A 22,911-nucleotide genomic window follows, 5' to 3' on the forward strand; every position below is an offset into this window, starting at 1 on the left:
CATAGCAGGAAGCAGGGCTCCAAGCCCTGTTTCCTGGATCATATGAGTGTGGAATCTGAGGAAATGCTCCCCCAATTCTTCTTGCCTCCTGGTGGCTCCCATCTGGGCTCCCTGGGGATGTGGATGGAAGCACTTTAGGGCACATCAGGGCATTTAGAGGACTGGAACACCACACTTGCTCTGTTCAGAATTGCCTCTGCCTTGCTCTCTGTGTCTCCTGGTAACACTGCCCCTTAAATATGTAAGGCTTTGCAGGCACTGCCTACAACCATCAAGTACTTTACAGCATGTATCTCTCTGCTCCTTTGCCCTGGTTGGGAAAGGTTGCGCCAGGCCTAGTTACAGTTTGCACTTTTAGAAGCAGCAACCCTGTATGGGGACCTGAGAGATGGCTGGGCAGTGACAATGATATTTCAAAGTCCAGAATCTATGTGACAAACACTTTGTTCGGGTGGCCAGATATACTTTAGCTGAGCTGACAGAGAGCCAGCCAGTGCCAGCATGTGGAGATTTAAAAGAAGGCAACAAAATGAAGAGCATGTATACCAGTGATGGCATGGCAACCAAGTTTTATTAAAATTATTCCGATCTTATTGAATGGTTCTATGTAAACATGTTTTTGAATAAGCCTATTAAATTCATGTGAAGAAAAATAATATTAGATCAGTTAATTTGTAAACCTTATTTTAAGGACTATTTACAGTATTTTTATTTCTGCAGATGGGTGCATTTCTCTTCTCATAAAAAGAAAACAAGAGAAAGGATTACATGGTGCTGTTTCCTAGGAGAAATGTGGAGCAAAACTAATGCGCGATGTTTAAAGTATGACCGTGAAAATCATCCCCCCTCATGTGCTTAGAATTTCAAATATTGGGATTTCAAAATTAGAAGATAATTATATGGAAATAAAGTATGCTGCATGGAGCTTTGCTGTTAGATAATCTCGTCTTTAGACACATTGGGGATAATATTCTGGTCCCCATGCAGAGAGGACTGCCTTGGCTAATAATTCCCACTCAGCAGTGGGGAAGGATTCACAGGTAAATCCCCACAGGATTTACAGGTGGGGGAAACAATAGTATGGGATCTGTATGGTGTAGCAAAGGGACTCAGGGATTTGCACTGGCTTGTCCTGGCAGAGTGACCTCAGTGCTTTGTATCCTCTTGTGTCAGTGAAGCTCTTGGCCAACATTGGCCCGCTTTTCTGTCTCATCTGAATTGTTCCGTAGTCTCAGCTTTGTTTCCAGTTTCTGCTTCCATTCTTCTCTGAGCCTGAAAATAGAAACAAAATATACACAAATGGAGTATTCATCTCCATGGCTTTTGGTTCAGGGAAGCTTCCTTCCTTTTTATTCTGAAGGTGTCTGTGTATGCATGTGTGTGCATGCATGTGTTCAGGTTTTAAAAGGTATGCAGAAGACTTGCAAATTTAAATATATACGTATTTGAACTCTCACTTCTGTTTGAGCACTATTCTAGTCTTAATTCTCTGAAATTTCCCTTGAAAGTGCAATATCTTTAAAGTACAGGAGGGGGGAAAAAACTTCAATCTAGAATTATTTACCCAGCAAAGCTATCTTTCAAAAACAGAGGTGAGATAAAGTTGTTTTCAGATATGCAAAAACTGGAAGAATTCACTACCAGCAGACTGTCACATATGACATGTTAAAGGAAGTCCTTCAAGCAGATGGAAAAATGACACCACATGGAAATCTGCATAGTGGAACGAAGAGCACCTGGAAGGACATCTGTGTGTGTGCGTAATAATGATTTTTTTTCTTACTATTTAAATCTCTTTAAAAGATAGTCAGTGGTTCATGGGAATTCCCTGGCGGTCCAGTGGTTGGGACTCTGCGCTCCCACTGCAGGGGGCACGAGTTCTACCCCTGGTCAGTGAACTAGGATCCCTCAAGCCGCACGGCACAGCCAAAAAAAAAAAAAAGATAATCAGTTCAAAGCAAAACTGTTAATGATGTAATATGGCGTTTATAACATATGTGGAAGTCAAACTGTACTCTGTATAATAACACAAAGACCAGGAGCGGAGAGATGGGACTATATGATTGTAAGGTTCTTACCCTCTACAGGAAATAATGTATCACTTGAAGGTAGACAGTGATAAGTTAAAGATGTATATGTAAATGTTAATGCAACCACTAAAATAACACACAGAGGTATAGTTAAAAAGCCAAAAGAGGAGATTAAATGGAATCATTAAAAATATTTAATTCAAAAGTAGGCAGAAAAAGAAAGGGAATAAATAACTGTTGAGAGAAAAAGGTGACAAATAACAAGATGGTAGATTTAAACCCAATCATACCAATTAATGTTAATGACATAAGTAATCCAGTTGAAATGCAAAGGTTGGCAGATTGCATTAAAAAATATCCAAATATATGTTGCCTATAAGAAACTCATTTTAAATATGAAGACATAAATAGGTTAAAAGTAAAAAGATGGAAAAATATCCCATCTTAACCCTAATCAACGAAGGCTGGAGTGGTTATATTAACAACAGACAAGGTAGAGTTCATAGCAAAGAATATTACCAAAGAGAAAGAGGGTTGTTTTGTAATAAACGGTTTAATTCATCAAGAGTATATAATAATCCTAAACATTTATGTACCTAATACAGAGCTTCAAAATACATGAAACAAAATGTGATAGGTCTGTAAAGAGAAATAGATCTGCAAATCTTCAGTACCCATATTTCAAGCATCAGTAAAACAGACAAGAAATCAGTAAGGATATAGTTGAACAACACTATCAACCTACTGCTCCCCACTAATTAAAGGCAGTAACTCCCTAACATCCCTCTTCTGTCAGTGTTTGTTTCTCTATGATAAAAATAACAAGGAGGAAACTGAGGCACAGGGAGACTTGCTACTCATCCGGAGGGCTCTTCCTTTGGCAACTTGCTGCTGCTATATTCAATCCTGGATTAAGTGGGAGTGTGGAGGAGGCAGGGGACCTGACATTTGTGAGCCCTGACCTTGGGCCCTGCCCCATGCTGGGTGCTTTAGGCACATTTTCTTTTTTTTTTTTTAAGTTTTTTTTGATGTGGACTTTTTTTTTTTTTTTTTTTGCGGTACGCGGGCCTCTCACCGCTGTGGCCCCTCCCATTGCAGAGCACAGGCTCCAGACGCACAGGCTCAGCGGCCATGGCTCACGGGCCTAGCCGCTCTGCGGCATGTGGGATCTTCCCGGACCAGGGCACGAACCCGCATCCCCTGCATCAGCAGGCGGACTCTCAACCACTGCACCACCAGGGAAGCCCTGATGTGGACCATTTTTAAAGTCTCTATTGAATTTGTTACAATATTGCTTTTGTTTTATGTTTTGGTTTTTTGGCTACAAGGCATGTGGGATCTTAGCTCCCGGACCAGGGATCAAACCTTCACCCCCTGCATTGGAAGGCAAAGTCTTAACCAGTGGACCATCAGGGAAGTCTCTAGGTACATTTTCTTATTCAAGCCTCAGAGCAACCTAATGAACCAGAACTGTCTTCTACAATTTATGAAGGGACAACATGGAGTAGTGGTGAGGAGCAGAGAGTCTCTGGAGCCAGACTGCCCAGGTTCAGATTAGAAGAGACAGGAGAAGGATAAATAAGAAGTTAGAGCTTTGTGACCCCACTAACCAAAAGTGTCTTTCCTGCAGTCTTTTTTATGTGCATGGAGAGATCCTGGACATATATATTTTAATGTGTTAATAAACCACAGTTTGTTTCAGAGCTTATTTTATTCACCCCTTGGCTTACTCCTTGCTTAGAGACAAGGTTTTTGCATCTTCCGCAGGTCAGTTTCACTCCACCTGAGGCCTTCTGTGTACTGCCCTGGGGGACACACACGTGGCACAGGCCTCAGTGTGGCCTCTGGTGTGCTGCATGCTGAGTGGCCTGGCCTCGGGGGAGGAAGATGGCAGGGACTCCCCAGATGACTGGCCACCTGACTCAGCTTCTCTGAGAATCCCTGGACAAGATGCCCTGACACAACGCCTCAGCAGGTAGGACAGTCTGCTTTTTCTTGCCTGTGGCCAGGAATATGGCTGAGCAGGTCTCTGCATGTAGAAGCGGCTGGGTTTGCCTCTAGGGCTCAGGACGGGGTTTTGGAAGGTAACAGTGAATATAACTCTTGTGAGTTCACGCATGTTCTCAGCCTAGCAACCATGGACTGACAGTATGGAGTCATGGGCCCTGCTGTTGGGCCAGCACACACCTGTCCCACCAGCAACTGGCTACACACTAGCTGTGGTCTTAGTGAACAGACAGTGGCTGAGCTGTTCCCTGTGAGGGGGTAGACAGCCCGACCTGTCTTTCCCTGTGTTCTGTGGGTGATCCCCTGCAGTCATCGAGAGGCAGTATGTGTGAGTGTGGTGAGGTGCCACTGTTTCCAGAGACAGCAACCCTGGTCTGCTCATGTGAGTTACTGCTCTCCACTCGACTTGCTTGGCTAGAACAGGGATGCACACCAGAGGGCTGAGAGCCCATTGGCGCTCCTCCTAGAACCACGCAGGACATCCTGTGTCTTGACCCAAACGAGCACTGAGAATTAATTGGTCATTGTCTCCTTTGCTTGATTGCCCTTCATGGATACCTCTGCTGATCTGCTCCCCAAATTTAGTGTAACCCTCACACACTAGAAATGGTGACAGAGAGGAGAGATTTTTCTGTTTATACAGATAAGAACTAGAGTGTACATTTGTTAGCTTAGAAGAATTTATTATTTTTATTTATTTATTTTTTGCCGGTGCGTGGCATGTGGGATCTCAGTTCCCCTACCAGGGATTGAACCTGCATCCCCTGCAGTGGAAACATGGAGTCACCAGGGAAGTCCTAAAGAATTTTTAAAATTACTGCCCATAACCATAGATGGTGACAGGACCATATGCATGGAAAATCAAAATAATTATGTCCTCTAGGATGCCCATCTAGCATTCCTCTGGGGAAATCAATTTTGCTTTTAAAAAACAGACAAGTGTGGGGCTCCCCTGGTGGCGCAGTGGTTGAGAGTCCGCCTGCCGATGCAGGGGACACGGGTTCGTGCCCCGGTCCGGGAAGATCCCACATGCCGCGGAGCGGCTAGGCCCGTGAGCCATGGCCTCTGAGCCTGCGTGTCTGGAGCCTGTGCTCCGCAATGGGAGAGGCCACAACAGTGAGAGGCCTGCACAACGCAAAAAAAAAAACCCCAAAACAAACAAAAACAGACAAGTGTGGGTATGATGTGTCCATGTGGGTTCATGGATTGTAACAGATGCACCTCTCTGGTGGGGCATGTTGCTGGTAGGGGAGGCTGTGTATGGCGGGGGAGGGGGTGTATGAAGGCTCTCTACTTTCTGCTCAGTTTTGCTGTGAGCCTAAAACTGCCCTAAAAATTAAAGTCTATTTTTAAAAATTAATTATCAATAATAAAAAATAGACAAGCCACATACTTTCCCAGTGCACTTCTTCCCAGGCGATGCTCTTCTGATTCTCGGTAGTAAGTCTGTTTGCCAATTTCTCTTTCCCAGAAGCGTTTGAGCTCGTCACAGGTGTTCCGGCAGAAGACCTCCCGGCGGACGTACTGATTGTTCATCCCCTGAAAAAGAAAATATCAGCCGAACCCCCGTAGAACACGCTCTCTTGGACTCTGGAAGGTACAGACCCTGCTATTTACCTGAGGGAGACCCAGGTCAAGCACAGGACCTCACGGGGAGGTACACTGGTTTGTTGACAGGATCCAGGGATGTGAAGGCAGAAGCTCCCTGCTGGAGCCTGGCGTGTCTCAGGCACCCAGCAAATAGCTCTGTCCTTCCTTCCTCCTTACAGATGAACGGCCCCTTGGCTTTTTATCAGCAAGTAGTGTGTGACAGGCATTTTATGTCTTTAGTTATCACCACATCCCCATAAGTCAACATTCCCTTCCTCATTTTAAAGGTGAGACATTTGAGGAGTGATAGAATTTGCTTGTGGTCCCACAACTGTAACTGGCAGAAGGCAGGCTGCACACTTCTGAATGTTTTCAAGCCCTTTACTAAAGAGGTTTGTCACAGAAAATGGTCCCAACATCTGACACAACCGAGCAAGCAGCTTTGAGGTTTGTGCGTGCCTGTGTGTGTGCACACGCTTGTGTGTGAAATCATACATATCAGATACTCAAAAATGGTCCCTTTTTTACATGAAGAAACCCCTGCCCAACTCCTAGACCTTGGTTGGTCTAGCAGACAGGTCAAAAGCAGGGGCTGGAGGGTGAGAGTGGGTGCGGGGAAAGGAGTTAGTGGGCTACTGGAAATGTCCAGGGAGGAGCTATGACCAGGTGGTAGAGGCAAGGGTAATGAAGGCATTCTGGAGGTGGTCAGCGCCATGTGGTAAACAAAGGTGAGGGATGTCAGTGGAGCTGCACTGGCTGTGCCTGTGCAAAGATGGGCACCCAGAGGAGGAGGGCCATGCAGAGTGACCTTGAGCAGTGCTGGACAGAGTTTGAGTTGCCTGGGCGTTAACATCCAAGGGGAAGTACTGAAGGGGCTTCTGGACACCTGGGTCTGGAATCAGCATGAAGGTCTGGATCACAGCTCTCTCAGAGGGACTGACAAGGGCAGTGGGGCAGGGTGGAAGCAGAGAGGGGTTTGAAGCCAGACATTCACTGCAGACCTATTTGTCCATTAACTTGATGCACCTTCTGTTTGACAATAAGTTCTCCAGGCCTCAGACTCCTCATCTTTAAAATTTCTCTGAAGATTAAATTTGATCATGAATATTCAATTGTTTCGCAGTTTAGAACTTTTGTAGTTCTAAAACCTCATACTGTATAGGATATAGTGTAACCATTAACAATAAGTAATCATCACAACCTCCCCCAACTTTCTTTCTATAGACATGAAATAATTCTACTTCTCTTTTCTTTCTGGATCAGTGTCTATTGACCTTGGCTGACCTTGGAATCGCTTGGAGAGCTGTACAAAAAAACAAATGCCGGTCCCCAGGGAGTCTGATTGCATCAGCCTGGGATGTCAGGATTTTTAAAAGCGTCCCCCGTGATTCTAATGTGCAGCCAAGGTGAGAACTCTGTCTTTGATCCTGTCCTCTTGTGCGATGGGTCAGAGCTGGCCCCACGGACGCTGAGGTAGTGAGGGCTGAGCATAGGGATGTCACAGCAACAGCCATCTTGCAAGGTAAGCACTATTCCGCAGGTTAGAAAGTTGAGTAGCAATTTGACTTTATCGAGGTCATACAGCTGGTAAGTGGGGCAGCTGTCGTAATCAGGGCCCAGGCCCCACCCACTGCCCCCAGCTGTCCCCTAGGGAGGAGGAAAGTGACTTTCTTAACCCCTGGAAGTGCTCAGTGATCTCATACTTTCCTGGCAAAAGAGCAGAGATCCAACTGACCTTGCAGTAAGCCCTCAGAGTTGTTAGGAAATGTGATTATCCTATGTTTTATTTAAATATATTAAAGCATGTACTGGTACTCAATAAATATTTATTGAATTGAATAAATGCCCCCCTGTCTCCAAGTTATCTTTATCCTGAAGAGCTGGCCTGGAAGTGGCAGTGGTCCCTGTGGTAGTGCTTCAGGCATTGAGGGAAAGTCTGTGGGGCCAGTGAGGGGAACCTTGGAGTCACCTGGCCTGGTCTGACGGCTTTGGGGTGCTTCCTAGGGGCAGGGACACGCAGGACGAGTGGGTGGGTAGGAGCACCCAGGATGCAGGAAGTGGACTGTGCAGAGGCCTGTGGTGAGAGCCCCACAGAACCAGAGTGACAGAAGCAGTTGGGGTGGCCTGGGGTCGAGGTGAGGGAGGGGAATGACTGCAAAGGGGCCTGGGGAACCTTTTAAGGTTGTGGAAATGTTCTGTATCTTGCTTCTCATGATGGTTAAACAACTGTATACAATTGCCAAAACTTATCAAACTGTACATCTAAAGCAGGTGGATTTTATTACACACAAGTTATGCCTAAATAAACGTAGAAAGGGACTTCCCTGGTGGTCCAGTGGGTAAGACTCCATGCTCCCAATGCAGGGGACCTGGGTTCGATACCTGGTCGGGGAACTAGATCCTGCATGCGTGCTGCAACTAAGAAGTCCTCATGCTGCAACAAAAAGATCCCGTGTGCTGCAACTAAGATCCGGTGCAGCAAAAATAGAAGAAATAAAATAAATATTATAAAAATAAAATAAAATAAGCGTAGAGAAAAATTATCTTCTGTCTTTGGACTGGAGATTCATCCAAGCTCCCCAGCTCTAACCTCCTGGGAGACCCAGCATCTCATTGTTAGGGTTTAGCCCATTCCTTCACAGGTAATACATGTTTCTGGGAGCATTGTGTTTTCTGGCTTCTAAAATGTGGACAACTACTTTGCAGAAATGTGATGAGGAAGATGTCAATAGTTGGAAAGCCCTTTGGAAACAAAGGGGATTGTCCTTGATAAATAAATGGCTCTATTCGTCTGTATCTGCTCAGCTAAGAATACCATCCACCAGGCTGCACTCCGCTCAAGAGAATCAATAGTATTCCTTCCAGTCAATCACCACCAACCCAGAAAAGCCATAACGTCAATGACAATTATGAACTTTACTTCACAAAATTAATGAGTGCTTAAAGAGAACGACAGTGTATAACACCTTCACAGAATTCAGTTAAACAAAGTGTGTTGAGCTTGTCACCATCTGTGAGGCATTTGTGCTGCACCAAGTGCCAAATGATGTTAGTGAGTCAGCTGAAACAAAGACACATTTGTCCATTGTGAGCGCTAATTGCTGTGCCAACCATTTAATCTCCTAAGTCTCTGGTTACTCAGAGTATTAAACCCAAACTGAGGAATGTGAGAGTTATTTTAAGAAGAATTTTGACGTATCAGTTATTCCTGTGACTCTTGGCTAGTGTGGCTCACTGCATCCCAGCTGACTGTGTGTGCCACCAACGTACTTCTTGCATACCCAACACCTCATAAGAGCAACTATTTCATGGTTCTTTTTTTTTTTAACAACATTTCAAAAAGCTTCATAAAGATCATGGTTTGAAATAGGGTTCCAGTTCCAGATAAAATGGAGGAAGCACACTCTACCCATCTCTCCAAAGAACGCAGCTCCAAAGCCTGGACAGAATACTCAGTGCAACTGCTTGTGGACTCCAAGAAGTAAACAGTAGCAGGTGGATTGGAGAAGAAGGCCAGAATTCCAATTACCATTGAATGGCACTAAGTTTTCTATTTTTATTCTGGTATCCCCAGTTTAGACTCAAGTCAACAGGAAACTCAGAAGTGGGAACGTGGACAGAGAGAGCTCCAAGCAGTCCTCTGATTCTAGGAAGAAAGGAGACTCCTGATGCTCAGAGAATGAGGGAAATCACTAGTTTTCCTTTTCCCTATTCTTGCGGGTCTCCAGGAAATTCCAAGGCGAGGGAGCTTGGCAGCATCAATGGAATTGACCAGCAGCAGGGCCTGCAGAGATGCAAAACCCACCTGCTCAGATAGGAGGAGTGTGGTCCTACTGGATGGAGCCGACCCTCGCTGCTTTTCTCTCTCTCTCTCTCTCTCTCTCTGTCCTCTCAGCACATGACCAAGGTGTGGGTGCAGCCTCCAGAAGTGCACAGCAGAGCAGGTAACTAAAGCCCTAAGTTTCTGGCCAGAGGATTGAAAAAGGGGAGTCCAGGGAATTGGAAATTACCAGGGATACCACAGAGGTGGGTATCCTTAAAAATTGCTCATGAGCGCCTAGGCTGGCCTGTGGGCTGCACATGTGTGGATCTGATCCCAAAGAGCAGAACTTAGTGGGGAGGAAATCACCAATGCAGAAAAATTGGGCAGCAGCAGCAGCCAGCTAGATCTAAATGTAATTTATAGATCTCTACCCAGTGACGACAGAATACAGATTCTATTCAAGTGCCCATGAAGCAAATCACAAAAAATAAATTCCTGGAACTAGTGAGTTTAGCAAAGGTGCAGGATATGAGTTTAATACATAGAAATGAGTATATGCTACCAGTGAACAACTGGAAATTGAAATTAAAAAGACAATCCCATTTACAATAACTCCCCCCAAATTAAATACTTAGATATAAATCTAACAAAACGTGTGCAAAATATGGTTGCTAAAAACTGCAAAATGCTGATGAATGAAATAAAAGAAAACTTAAATAAATGCAGAGACATATCATGTTAATGGATTGGAAGACAACATAGCAGAGATATCAGTTCTCCCAAAATTAATCTGTAGATTTATTGCAATTCTAATAAAAATCCAAATTGGATTTTTAAAAATAAAGACAAACTGATTATAAAACTTATGGAAAGGCAAAAGGACTAGAGTAACTAAAGCCCTTTTGAAAATGAAGAATGAAGTTGAAGGAATTACACTACCTGATTTTAAGTCTTACTATAAAGCTACAATAATGAAGATGTGTGATATCGGCAAAAAAAAAAAAAAAAAAATCAGAGATATGTCTCAACAAATAGTGTTGGAACAATAAGATACCAATATGCAAAAAAACCCAAACCAAAAACCCCCTAAACCCCATACCTTATATAAAAATTAACTCAAATGGATTATAGATCGAATATAAAATGTAAAGCTATAAAACGTTTAAGAGAAAATATAGGAGAAATATTTTTTGTGGCTTGAGGCTAGGCAAAGAATTCTTAGACATGACAAAAAGCACACTTCGAAAGAAAAATTAATAAATTGGGCTTCACCAAAATTAGAAAATTTTGCTCTCCAAAAGGAATGAAAAGACAAGATACAAACTGAGAAAAAAATATTTGCAAATCACGTATATGATAAAGGATTTGTGTCCAGACTATATGAAGAACTTTCAAAACTCAACAATTTGAAAGCAAGCAACCCAGTTAAAAGATGGGCAAAACACTTTAGCAGACACTTCACCAAAGAGGATGCACAGATATCAATTAAGCATGTTAAAAGATGTTGAACATCATTAGCCACTAGGGAAATACAAATTAAATGAAAAGTGCAGAGATACTGCTACATCCTTATAAGAATGGCCAAAATAAAAATTTATATATTGACAATATCAAGTGCTAGAGAGGAGAGGTATGGAGCAATTGGAACTCTCATACGTTATAACTTATAAAGTTAAACATATTCTCACCATATGACCCAGCAATCCCGTTGCTAGTTATTTAGCTTAGAGAAATGCAAACTTAACGTTCTAGCAAAAACCTGTACACCCACACACAGTTCTATCTGTCATTGCCAAAATGTGGAGACAACCAATAGTCATTGAATGTGTGAATAACTGTTGAACATCCATAGAATGGAATACTGTTCAGTAATAAAAAGGAACAAACTGTTGCTACTTTCAATAACTTAGATGAACCTCAAAGGCATTCATGCTGAGTGGAAGAAGCCAATCTCAGTAGACTATATACCCTCTATGATTCCATTTATATGACATTCTCAAAAAGACAAGGCTATAATAATTGCCTGGGGTTAGAGGTAGGGGGAGAGTATAACTGCAAAGCCATAGCATGAGGAAACTGGTGTGTGGTGGGGAGGGGGTGATGTAATTGTTCTGTATCCCGATTGTGATGGTGGTTACACAGAGCTGAATGTGTGGTAAATTCTTAGAACTGAGAACACACAGAAGAGTCATTTTGCTCTATGTTAATGTAAAAATCAAAATTTAAAAACAGAACAGAACTATTTTTTACTTTTTGCTATTTGATAAGATTCAGTGATTGCAAAGTCTAAAGATTATTTACCATCCCTGAAACACCACTGAACCCTGCTTCTCAATTGTCACATGGACCAGCAGCGCTGGCATCACCTAGGAGTTGTTATGAATGCAGAGTTTATCAAGACCAAAATCTGAATCAAAATTTGCATTTTAACCTGATCCCTAGATGATTCATGTACATAGGAAAGTTTAAGAAGCTCTGCTTCAGAATTACAAAGACCAGAATTTAGCACATCCTCTTAAGCATCAGTCTTCTGAGGAGCCCACTATGGTTGAGAGTCTCTATCTGAACATTCCTTGAGGATGTTGGTTCCTCTGAGGGTTTTAGCATCTCTCCCTCCATATGCACTGTTTTCATTTACAAGATTTCATCTTATCAGTGCCGTGTTAAATGAACACTGGCACTGATTTCTGGCGCTCTCACAGAGTTTAGCTTGTTTTGAATGTATCACTTAAATATATAAATTAGATATGGAAAAGCCCCATTAAGATTTCTAAGTCATTCCCAAGCAGATGCAAAGTGAGCGTTCAGAGGGAAAGATGAACCCCAGTGGCTGAAAAAGACAGGGTTACAAGGAGTCTATCCATTTGCTTCCCCCAAGAAATACAAGATGAACTTCCATCCCAGGCACACTCAAGTTCAAAATCCTTTACCTTTGAGATGGGTCTGCTGCTGTCTTGATACAGTGTCAAGGAGGGTGAGTATTGCAGCTCTAGCGTTTGCAAAGTCCACGGCCTGTCCTGAAACCTCAGGGCCTCAACCCTTTATATGCCCAGTGGAGGTGTTTCAGAAATGCCTCAGCCTTTCAAGGTTACAGGCACCAAATTAGCAGAATCACAGAGGTCTCATTCCAGGGACATGGTGACGTGCTTCCTGGTGAAAAATAGTTCCCATTGCCTGTTCCCCCTACCCACCCAAGGGCAGGCGAGCTTCTGCCCTGGCAGGCCCTGCAGGGACCATGACTTGGCTGGAACCAGTTATTGTTCAGAACATGCTCTGGATTATCCGTGAGCTTAAACCTGCTGTGCATCAGGCAAAGCGGCCCTGTGCCCTTCAGAGGGTAAACGAGCCCAGGATGGTGTGACAAGTCACACTTTGGGGTCACTTTACAGGACGACTTAGAGATGTGTGTTGCCCTTTGGAGCTGCTAATCCACTCGGGGAGCTTGGTGATGACATTTCACAGTTTGCTTAGTTGTCCCCCAGCAGGAGCAAGAACTGGACACCCCTGACCATCTTCCAGCAAAGGCATTAAACCGAGAAGGGCTTCTCAGTTGAAAGGGGCCTTCAAGCCATTTCAAGGAGCTTGTTGTGTTCTTGGGTTAAACATCTGGGATGGTCCCTGTCTGAGAACAGTCAGGTCATCATCAAACCCTGCTAGGCTATTAGTAAGCATGCTTATAACTTAGTTACATGAGTTTCTGTGTCAAAGCTCAAACGTCCACTGCAAAATCTGAGGGCAGTGAAGCAAGTGGAATCGCTGATGTTGAATCTGCAGAGGTATTCTAGTAAGTCTTTTCTCTCCGAATATGAATGCCTAATGGAGCAGTAGAACCAGATGGTACAGTGGAGGTTTTCTCATTGGGGAAAGAGGGAGGTAGATTTGGAAGCAACCCCTCAAAGCACCACCTATTCAAAATGATAGCAAGAGCAACGCTGATATCACTGGATTATATATAAAGTAAAAATACCCATTTTGCTTTTAGTGTTTTTCTCTTGATACATGTTATATGCAAACAGAGAGGATAGGATAAAAAAGCTAGTAAAATATTTCTACTGTAAGTTTTTAGTACCCTTTTCCTCTTTAAAAGAAATCCACGGTGGAACAATATTTAATAGGTGAAAGATTAACTTGAAAGTTTTGTTGCTGTTCTTTTTTTTACAGACATGTTATATGCTGGGAAAACCTTTTTGGTTACATGAGCTTCTTCAAATTTTAGTGAAGCCATTAGCAAGTACTTTAAGAAAAAACTTATCAAACTAAGCTTCTGAAGTGTTGCTATTTCCTCTGTGCTCACAAGTGATCTGAAAACCTACTTAATGCCCTGGCATGGAATTTCACAGCCTCTATAATTTGTTTACTCCAAAGGACAAACACTTATGATTTTCCTAATTTGACTGAATTTTGAATTGACAACACAGAGTCGAAAGATAGACCCACACGATCCATGACGTTGCTGAGCCACTGAATCCACCAACCCTAGAGGCTCCCTACGTTAGGAACTCAAAATAGTGGGAACGTAAATTTCCTTTATAGTCTGAGTCAGTTGAGATGTTCTTTCCCATCTTTCTTCCTAGAATATAGTCTATTCTTTCTCCTTTTCTCTGCTTTCTGAATTTTCCCCCTCCTCCTCTTTCTGGTAAGGCTTCCGCACACACTGACTCACACAGACGTATTGGACAGGGCATGCACTTGGAGGCTCTGGATCTGGATCTCAGCTCTGTCACTAGCCGATCCACACCAGCTAATTAGTTTTGCTAAGTCCCAGCTTCTTCACTGTAAAATAGGAATGATTAAACCTGTAGAGAGATATAATAATGGTAAACAATTGTTTTTATTTGTATTATAAATAACAACTAGCATTTATTAACTCTTTCTAGGTGTCTGGTACTGTTTTAAGATTTATAGGTACAAACACAGTATGATATACATCATATACCTATGATCAGGGACTATCATCACTCCCACTTCATAGATAAGAAAACTGTGGCCCAAAAGGGTAAGCATCTTATCTGAGGCCTTATGGATAGTAAGAGACAGATGGGGGTTTGAACCCAAGCAGCCTGACTTCAAAGCCCTTAATCCAATGTGAGCTCCAGTATTGTTAAAGGTCATACCCAGATTTCTCTAGGTCTCTGCCCTGTGCTTCCATCATCTGTTCCCCAGCAATAAGTTACATAGTGAAGGGGGTTGAGACTTCATGCAAAGCTGTGGGGCTGCCAGATAAAGTGAGAAGAAAGGACACCACTCAGGCCAGACTCCCCAGGGGACATCTCTTGGGAGCTGAGGTCATGGCAGTGTCAGCAGGGCAGCCCATACAAGCTCTGTCCGGGGCTTGCTGTTTTCTTGGTTTGAACTTTTTATTTTGGAATAATTATAGATTCACAGAGAGTTGCAAAGAAATGTACGGGGTGGTACTGCACATCCTTCACCCAGTTTCCCCCAGAGTTAGCACCTTTCATGACTATAGTACAATAGCAAAACCAGGAAACTGTCATTGGTACCACCCACACAGCTTCTTCAAAGTTTCACCCATTTCACACGCACTTGTGTGTGTGTGTGCGTGTGTGTGTAGCTCTGTGCAGTTTTATCATATGTGCATATTATGTGTCCACCATCGCAGTCAAGATACAGACTTGTTCCACCGTAAGGATCCCTTGTGTTGTCCTTTTATACTCACAGCCACTTCCTTCCTTCCCTCCACCCACAACCTCTGGCAACCACTAATTTATTCTTCATCTCTACAATTTTGTCATTTCGATAATGCTATATAAATGGAAATCATGCAGTGTGTAAATTTTTGACATTGACTTTCTGCACTCAGCCTGATTTCCTGGAGATCCATTTAAACTGTTGTGTGTATCAGTAGTTTGTTCCTTTGCTGAGTAGTACTCCATGATGTGACTGCATCAGCTTCTTCGATTTTTTACCTATTGAAGGGTGTTTTGGTGCTTTCCAGTTTGGGGCTATTATACACAAAGCTTCTATGAACATCTGTGTACAGGCTTTTTATGAACAGAAGTTTTCTTTCTCTGGAATAAATACCCGAGAGTTCAATTGCTGGGTCACATGGTAAGTACATGTTTAGGTTTTTAGAAAAGTGCCAGATTACTTTCTGGAGTGGCTGTACCACTTCATATTCCCGTCCTGCATATATTTTTTGAGTATCTGCCTTTTCACTTGTCATGTTTTGCTTTGTTTTTTTTTTTAAACTTTTTGTTTTAAAATAATTTCACACTTAACAGAAACTTTGTAAGAATAGTACAGAGAATTCCATATCATCACCAAGATTAACCAAATGTTCATTTTGCCACATTTGCTGTAGCATTTCCTACATCTGTCTCTCTGTATATACCTATCATCTCTATCCATCCATCCATACATACATACATCATCTCCTTTCTGAACTGTTTAAAAGTGAGTCGCAGACATCATGCCCCTTTACTCTTAAGTACTTCATACTTCAGTGTGTATTTCCTAAGAACAAGGATGTTCGCTTACATAACCACCATATAATGGTCAAAATGAAGAAATTTTAAAACTATTATCTTACATACAAATGGTTTTCAGATTTTCTCAATGCAACTGATAGCAGTTTGGAATCCAATCCCAGATCGTGTGTATACTGCATTCACTTGTCACATCTGCATTAATCTGGAACACTTCCTCAATCTTTTAATTAATTTATTTATTTGGGTCTTTCGTCACACTGACAGTTTTTAATTCTATAGGTCAGTATTTTGTAGAATATCCCTCAACTTGGTTTTGTTTGCTCTCCTGTCATCGTTAGAATCAGATTATGGGTTTTTGGCATAAGTATCAGTGGAGTGATGTTTCCTGCTCAGGGCACCCTAGCAGGATGCACAGATAGCCATTTGTTTCTATGTTGGTGGTGTCTCTGTTGATCATTGATTAACGTAGTGTCTGCCAGTTTTATCCACTGTAAAGTTATTATTTCTCCCTTAATTAATAAGTATTTTGTGGGAACAAGTAGGAGACTGTAAATATACTGTTGCTCATCAAACTTTCAGCCTCCACGTTTAGCACCCACTGATGACTCCTGCCTGAAACATTTTTTGTTATAATGGTTGCAACTGTAATTTTCTAATACCATCTTTACTTCTACATGTATTAGTTGGCATTCTACAGTAGAGTTTGCTCTTCTCAACTATCTCTCCGTCTATTGGTCTGTCTATATATTGTCAGTATGGATTCATAGATTATTATTTTATTCAATGGATTATAATCCATAGTACCATTTAAAAGTTTGATGCCCAGGTGGTTGCAGATTTGGCCAGGGGGAGCCTCTTCAAGCTGGCTTCTGTGTCTTTTGACATGTCCCCATCCTTCTTTGAGGACCTCCTTACTTTTTGGCTCATCTTGTACCTCTCCTGCCCCTGCCCTGGAATCAGCCGTTTCTCTTTGCAGACCTGGCTACTTTTCCGGAGGAAGGTGTTGATACACCAAGACCTGGGTGCTGGGTGTGCTTGCAGTGGAAGAGTCACAGCTTCCGAGCCCTCTCAGCACCCAGGTTTCAGGCTTTCTGAAGCGAGTTGTGGGGACGCTGCAGAGCCTGATGCTGCTTGGTTGGCTTCTAGTTACATTTATTCCTAAGACAGCCCAATACAGTGGAAATGGGACATTTTCTGAGTTGAGGGTTTGAACAACTCCCTCCTTGAACTTGGCCTGACCTAGTAGGGCAGCTGCAAGAGCCGTGCGGCCGAAGCAGTCCTTGGAGGACAGGAGAGAAGCAGGGGCCACAGTCCTAGGAGAAGACTGCCACCAGGCAGAGCATTTTGAAAATGCAGCTGCTTTGCTCCTCACATAGCTCTTGTCCCAGAGGAGACCCTGATAGATGGAGATGTTTTTGCTTCCGCTATTGTTGCTGTTGTCATCGTACACAGTCTTTCTCCTTTCTTGGAAACAAGGGATTTGTGCTGATTCAGTTTTTGATATGGGTTGTCCCAAAATGGTGAAGGAGAATTCCAGGGGTTGCCAGGGCCCAAATGAATCTTGAGATGTTTTCATTCAGCGCAGCATATACTCTTGGCTCTGAGAACTGTGTTATTAGATGTGGTGAGGATGGGCAGGGAGAGAGTGAAATAAATAGCATGAAAACATGCCTCTCCTGCAGGAGATAACAACCCAGCTTAAAAAGCCCTCCCCCCAAACAGTCCAAGGGAAACCCAGTTAGAGAGACCAGCCTGCACACCAGGAACCCTAACCATCAAGAGTCATTCAGCTCCAAGCAAGTGGGGACCTGGTCCAGCCATCAGGTTCACAAATGAGACTTTGTGAGACATCCCGTTTATAAGGAAGGGGGCTGCTTTACTAAGCTTGGAGGCTGAGTGGAAGCAAAGAAGTTATGAGTCATTGGTCAGAAGAGGGCTGGCAGGAAACACACTTGCAGCCCAGACTGAGGAAGTGGCAGAGCCCCCAGGAAGGGCCATCTCTGTCCTTTGCGATGGGGCTCTAAGAAGCCCCTCGTTAGAGGAAGGTGCTTTCGTTCAACGCTGAGCTGCAAGTACTGCCCCTCAACAATGTTAGGCCTTTTACAGGCAAGTTCAAGATCAATAAGGCAGAAACTGGGGAGCCAACACGTTGCTTTAGCTGATCCCAAGCTCTTACTAGCCTGGGTTTTGCAACACTGGGAGTATTTGTGTGGGTTGCATGGTGTTCCTAGCCCTTATTTGGCTGCTTTTCTGGGCTGAGCTGACTGGACCAGGAAAGGCCTTCCCAGGGCTGGTAGCCCCGAACTTTCCTGTTAACGTAATGATGGTCTCTCTTCCTAATACTCCATGGAGTGAGTTCCATTCCCTGCAAAAGCTCACAATGCTTCACACATGACATATTAGTTATCCCGTTGTTTCCTATTTGGAAGGAATGTAAAATTAGTAAGAAGATAGAATGTTTGAATTTAAGTAGAGGAGACTAATTTTCTATGAGAGAGGGTAGGGGAAGATGAAACTAATGTTTATGTACGTTATATTGTGAAGCATTTGATGTTATATTGTGGTTCTTCACTGACTGTCCTCACATGAGGTTGTTGTCCCTGTTTTATAGACATGAAAACTGATTCTGGGAAAGACTGAACAACATGACCATGATCCCACAGCTGTAAGTGGCAGAGCTGAGGCTCAAACGTATGTCAGCCTGACCTCAAAGCCTGCAGGTGCTCTTAAAGCTGGTATGTTTGTATCTGGTTGAAATTGGCCCATATAGTAGGCACACAGAATATAAATAGTAACTAGCCTTATAAAACACGATTAACATTGTGTCATTTGAGCCATACTTGACTAAGACATGTCAACATCCCTGGTCATCTTCACAGGGAGGAGGGTAGGGGATTCAAAGTTAAATCTTTGATACTTAAATAGAAAATGACTATATCCAATGTGGTCAGTTAAAAACAACAGATGACCAAATAAATGTCTAAATAGAGTGGGATTGTTGGGGTTTGATCAACAGAAAGTGAGGACTTGGAGTCTAACACTGTGGGGTCTGGAATCCAGTTTACTCCAAGTGATTCCTGACAGCTCAACTTCATTAGCTGTGCAATCTCTGTTAGGAGATGGCCAAGCATTGAGTGGGAAACAAGAAACTCTGATGAGTGTACGGCCCAAAGACCGTACCACCAAGCACAGACAGTTAAAAGGGGTGCACATGGCCAAGATTACAAAGGTATGATGACTTTCCCACACAGCATCTTGAGGAAAGTCCTGACTGCAAATATTCCAGCCTATTATCCCTTGAGGATGATGCTACTTAAAAATTATGGTCTGTCTTTTTTCGCTTTGTGAAATATGGTCACCATAAGCAAAGAGGTCTCTGTATGGCTGGGCCAAATCCAAGAGAAGTCTGGAGGTTGTGTTAGGAGTCTACTGCAGGGCTCTGTCCCTGACTCTGCCATCTCTGGGTGACTTTAACCTTAAACCTGTGCTCCTTCACCAGGACCCATGGGTTGTTAAATAGGAAGCAGCTGAACATCTTTCATCTCCCTCTATCTTCTCTCAGCAATTCCTTTCTCAGGCCTGATTCCTTACTTCCAGGCTCCACTTGACTTCGTGGAGCGGTCAGGAGCCCTGAGTCATGATTGTGATCCTGCATAGCTAAGCATTTAATACTGGTTTTGTAGGACATTTTTTAATTCACAGAATGCTTTCAATCACATTGTCTAATGAGCTATCAACAAGGGTGAGGAGAAGTGATAAGAAGTGCGGCAAAGATGACAAAAGGCGTAAGATGAGCTTGGGAAGGGACCTAAATGATGCTGCTCCTCTGGTGAAGGAGGATAATGTTTGTGAGCCGGCCCCTGAGTGCCAGACAGCCTGGGCAGAAGCAGAACAGGACTTGACAATCACTGACCCATAGGTCAGTGATTTTCCAAGACCCTTGCCCACAGCAGACCCCAACTGATACAGAGCCGGGAACTGGAATTTCTCTAAGAGTCATCCACGGCAAATGCTGACATTCCCTCTGAGGCTTCAAATGCCTTCATGTGGTCAGGACCACGGGCCCGCTTTGTGATGCATTTATCTGTCCTCCTGGAGGTTTACCTTTAAGAACCTCATTTAGAAACATGCCTTGCAGAAGGTAAGAGTTGTGAAATTGACAGGGCCTGGGCTTGTGTCTCTCTTGGCCTGACCTTTTCCACCCCTTTATGAATCTGATCCGTATTCCATTACCTTTGGAGAAGCTGTTCTTACTTGGCAGGTAGGGGGTGCCAGTGAGTGAGCTGCCTGGATTACACCAGCATTTCCGCCAGTCTTCCCTGTCGTCCTCTAAAGAAAAATGAGAGTAGGGGAAGATTTTCTGGCGGTGGCATGGGGAAGATTATTTTGGGAAAGGACTTTCTGAGGTCTTTCCAGACACTAAAAATTAGGCTGCTGAGTCCAGGCACCTCTGGCCAAGCACGTCCTTACTGTTTCAAGGGTACAGCTCGGGAAAGGGAGGCGGCCCGCAGAGCAGCAGCTCTCTGGCCAGCCCCTAGGCTGGCTTCATGGAAAGGGGGTCGGGCTGGTAACAGTGTGATGGAACTCCTCCTCCGATCCCCGCCCAGGATGTGGGTGAGTGAGAACATGTGTGCGGGGAGCGGCGTGCTGATGCCCTCTGTCAGGAGTGCAGCTGGTGATCCGTGAGCCAGCACCCAGCCAGGGCTGCCTCTGCACAGTGGTGATGCCAGCAGTTGGACCTGAGGACCTCTCTCCACCCACAGTCAGGACCCTGTGCTCTCCAGGATTTCCTGTCAATGGTCTTCTCACTGTAGTGATGAGATGTGACCTGCTGCATAAAATGGGGCTTTATACCCCACAGAGCAATAATACTATTGTTTCAGATTTGAATGGTGAACCTGACTATTTCCAGTTGCTCCATACTCAGCACCACCTGCTCTGTGCTTTTTCCCTTTGTGTAGTTGTCTCTTCACACCCCAGGCTACGGGCACCATGGTCTGTGGGGGCTATGTCCTGTGTGTCCTGATGTGTTTGCCCCAGGCACCTAGGACAATGCTTTGCATATTGTGAGCGTGGTTTTTTTTCCCCCTACTAAATGTTTTTAGCTTAAAGAAAATCAGTAACAGTAGATTTACTTTGATCCAAGCCCACATGTTTGGGATGAGAATGGGGCTGGGGATGAAGAGTTATAATGTAGTATGGGATTTAAGGACCTAGAACGTGGAATCAGTGTTGGAGTCTATCTTCACCTACCAGCTGTGTGGTCTTGGGCAGGTTAGTCACCCTCTCTGAGTTTCAGTTTCTTTTTCTGTGAAATAGTTACCCAACACTATCGTTGAAAGCATCAAATGGGATCATATGTGTACAAGTTTTCTAGCAAAGTTCCTGGCAGAGTAAGCCCACAATAGATGGATGAGTATTAGAAGCAATTATGAGAACATTAAGAACCAGAGGGGTTAAATGAATTGCCCCAACGAGTAGTATTTGTTCTATTACACTACATTGTGGGGATAAAAAGCCAATAGAAAAGCAGCACAGGCCTGGAGGCTACATATACACAGACAGAAGGTTAATGTAAATCCTTAAGAGATAATCTAATACAAAATTAGGCAAAGGACATGAAGGAGAAATACGGGTAGCCAATAAACACACAAAAAAGACGGTTCAGCCTCATTTCAAACAATGCTAATGACAGTAATAATGTAATATTAGGCTAAAGTATTTGCTGAAGGTTAAAAGGGCTGATGCCCAATGTTGAGATGATGTGGGAAAACAGGCACTTTCAGAGTCATTTGGTGGAAAAGTAAGCTTAAAAACATACTATTACATCAATTTATTAGGGTTAATGAGTTGCTTTATTTTTTTAATAAGTAATATATGCATGCTTTTTTTGTTTGTTTTTTGTTTTGTTGTGTTGGTATAAAATGTTGAAAGAACACAGAGATACCTAGAATTAGACATGAATGCCCCCCTTCACCACCACATCCTTTTGCCCCAACTCAATCCCGCTTTCCTTTTCAGGTACAACCACTCCTGAATTTGACGTGTCTCCTGATCCTTTTTCTAGGTATATGTACAAATATATGTAGAAATAAGACGTGTGGCTTTTTAAATATAAGTGCAATGTTATACACGCATGTTTTACCCTTAAGTTCTTTCCAAGTCTATACATATAGATTCATGCTCTCTTTTTAACCAGTACATGTTAAGATGTATCATATACGTTGTTATGGCTACACAATACCTGTTTAATCGTTCCCTTATTTATAAGCATTTAGGTTATTCCTAGAATTTTATACGTACATGTGCAATTCTTTTGGGGGGGGATAAATTCAAAGTGTAGCCCATGTAAATTGGGGGCAATCCCTCCAGGTTGTCCTAACAAAGGCTCTAGGAACTTATTTTCACCACAGACTTATAAGAAGGCCTTATTATTTTTATAAGCAAATAGGCCTTATTTTTTATAAGCAAAAAAATATTTTTAAGGATAATTTCGTAGTTCGTGTCCAACTTTTACAATTCCACTAAAGCAATTACACGAGTGTACAAATATACAGGCATAAGGATGATCTTTGCAGAGACTGTGAAGAGCTGGAAACCAACCAAGCACCCCACAAAAGATAAAAATTCTGGGAGCCTCTGTCCTGTGTGCAGGGTAAGGATGGTTAAATGTGTCAGGAGAGCCCCAGGTTAGGGAGGGGGTGTTTAAGCCCATGCACCTTACCCTCGCTGCACTCAGCTTCACAGAATCCCAGTGCCTCTGGGTCTCTCCCTGAACACACCCAGCACCCTCTATGCTGAGATGGGGGCAGGGGGCCAACCCATTGTAGATCCCACACCAGCCATCAGGGGCCACAGTTTGGTGACTTGTTGGGTGGGCTCAGGACTGGGCATATGAAGCCTGGGCAGGGGTTCAAACCAGCTCTGGGAACTGTGGATTCGCAGAGCTGCAGAGGGTCAGGCTCACCTGTGGTAGGAGCACCACCTGTCCTGTTTCCACGGTCCCTTCCTCGGGATTTGCTGCAGCAACACGGCAGGGGAAGTGGTGAAAGCACTCTGCAAACCCAAATCC

The 22,911-nt window shown here is 43.5% G+C and overlaps 1 protein-coding gene and 1 long non-coding RNA gene across 2 annotated transcripts; one reads left to right on the forward strand and one right to left on the reverse strand.

Annotated features, from left to right (window-relative positions):
* Positions 1–651: 651 nt before the first annotated feature.
* On the reverse strand, positions 652–12,428 carry FAM240A (family with sequence similarity 240 member A). The gene is made up of 3 exons (XM_060162156.1): positions 12,321–12,428; positions 5,431–5,576; positions 652–1,272 (listed from the first exon to the last, which is right to left on the reverse strand). The coding sequence occupies exons 2-3, from the start codon at positions 5,571–5,573 to the stop codon at positions 1,170–1,172; spliced, it is 246 nt and encodes an 81-aa protein (XP_060018139.1). The 5' UTR covers positions 5,574–5,576; positions 12,321–12,428; the 3' UTR covers positions 652–1,169.
* LOC132527082 (uncharacterized) lies at positions 5,361–21,957 on the forward strand. The gene is made up of 3 exons (XR_009542844.1): positions 5,361–5,634; positions 18,451–18,504; positions 21,861–21,957. It is a non-coding gene; the product is annotated as an uncharacterized LOC132527082 (long non-coding RNA).
* Positions 21,958–22,911: the final 954 nt, after the last annotated feature.

This window comes from Lagenorhynchus albirostris, chromosome 10 (genome assembly GCF_949774975.1).
Source record: "Lagenorhynchus albirostris chromosome 10, mLagAlb1.1, whole genome shotgun sequence".
NCBI lineage: Eukaryota > Metazoa > Chordata > Mammalia > Artiodactyla > Delphinidae > Lagenorhynchus > Lagenorhynchus albirostris.

What these genes read in the sequence shown, in the direction of transcription:
- FAM240A (XM_060162156.1), bottom strand. Translation starts at nt 5,573, where the DNA reads ATGAACAATCAGTACGTCCGCCGGGAGGTCTTCTGCCGGAACACCTGT. An exon ending in GGAAGAAGTGCACTGGGAAA is followed by an intron (nt 1,273 to 5,430) that starts GTATGTGGCTTG and finishes TTCTATTTTCAG; the next exon opens with GCTCAGAGAAGAATGGAAGC.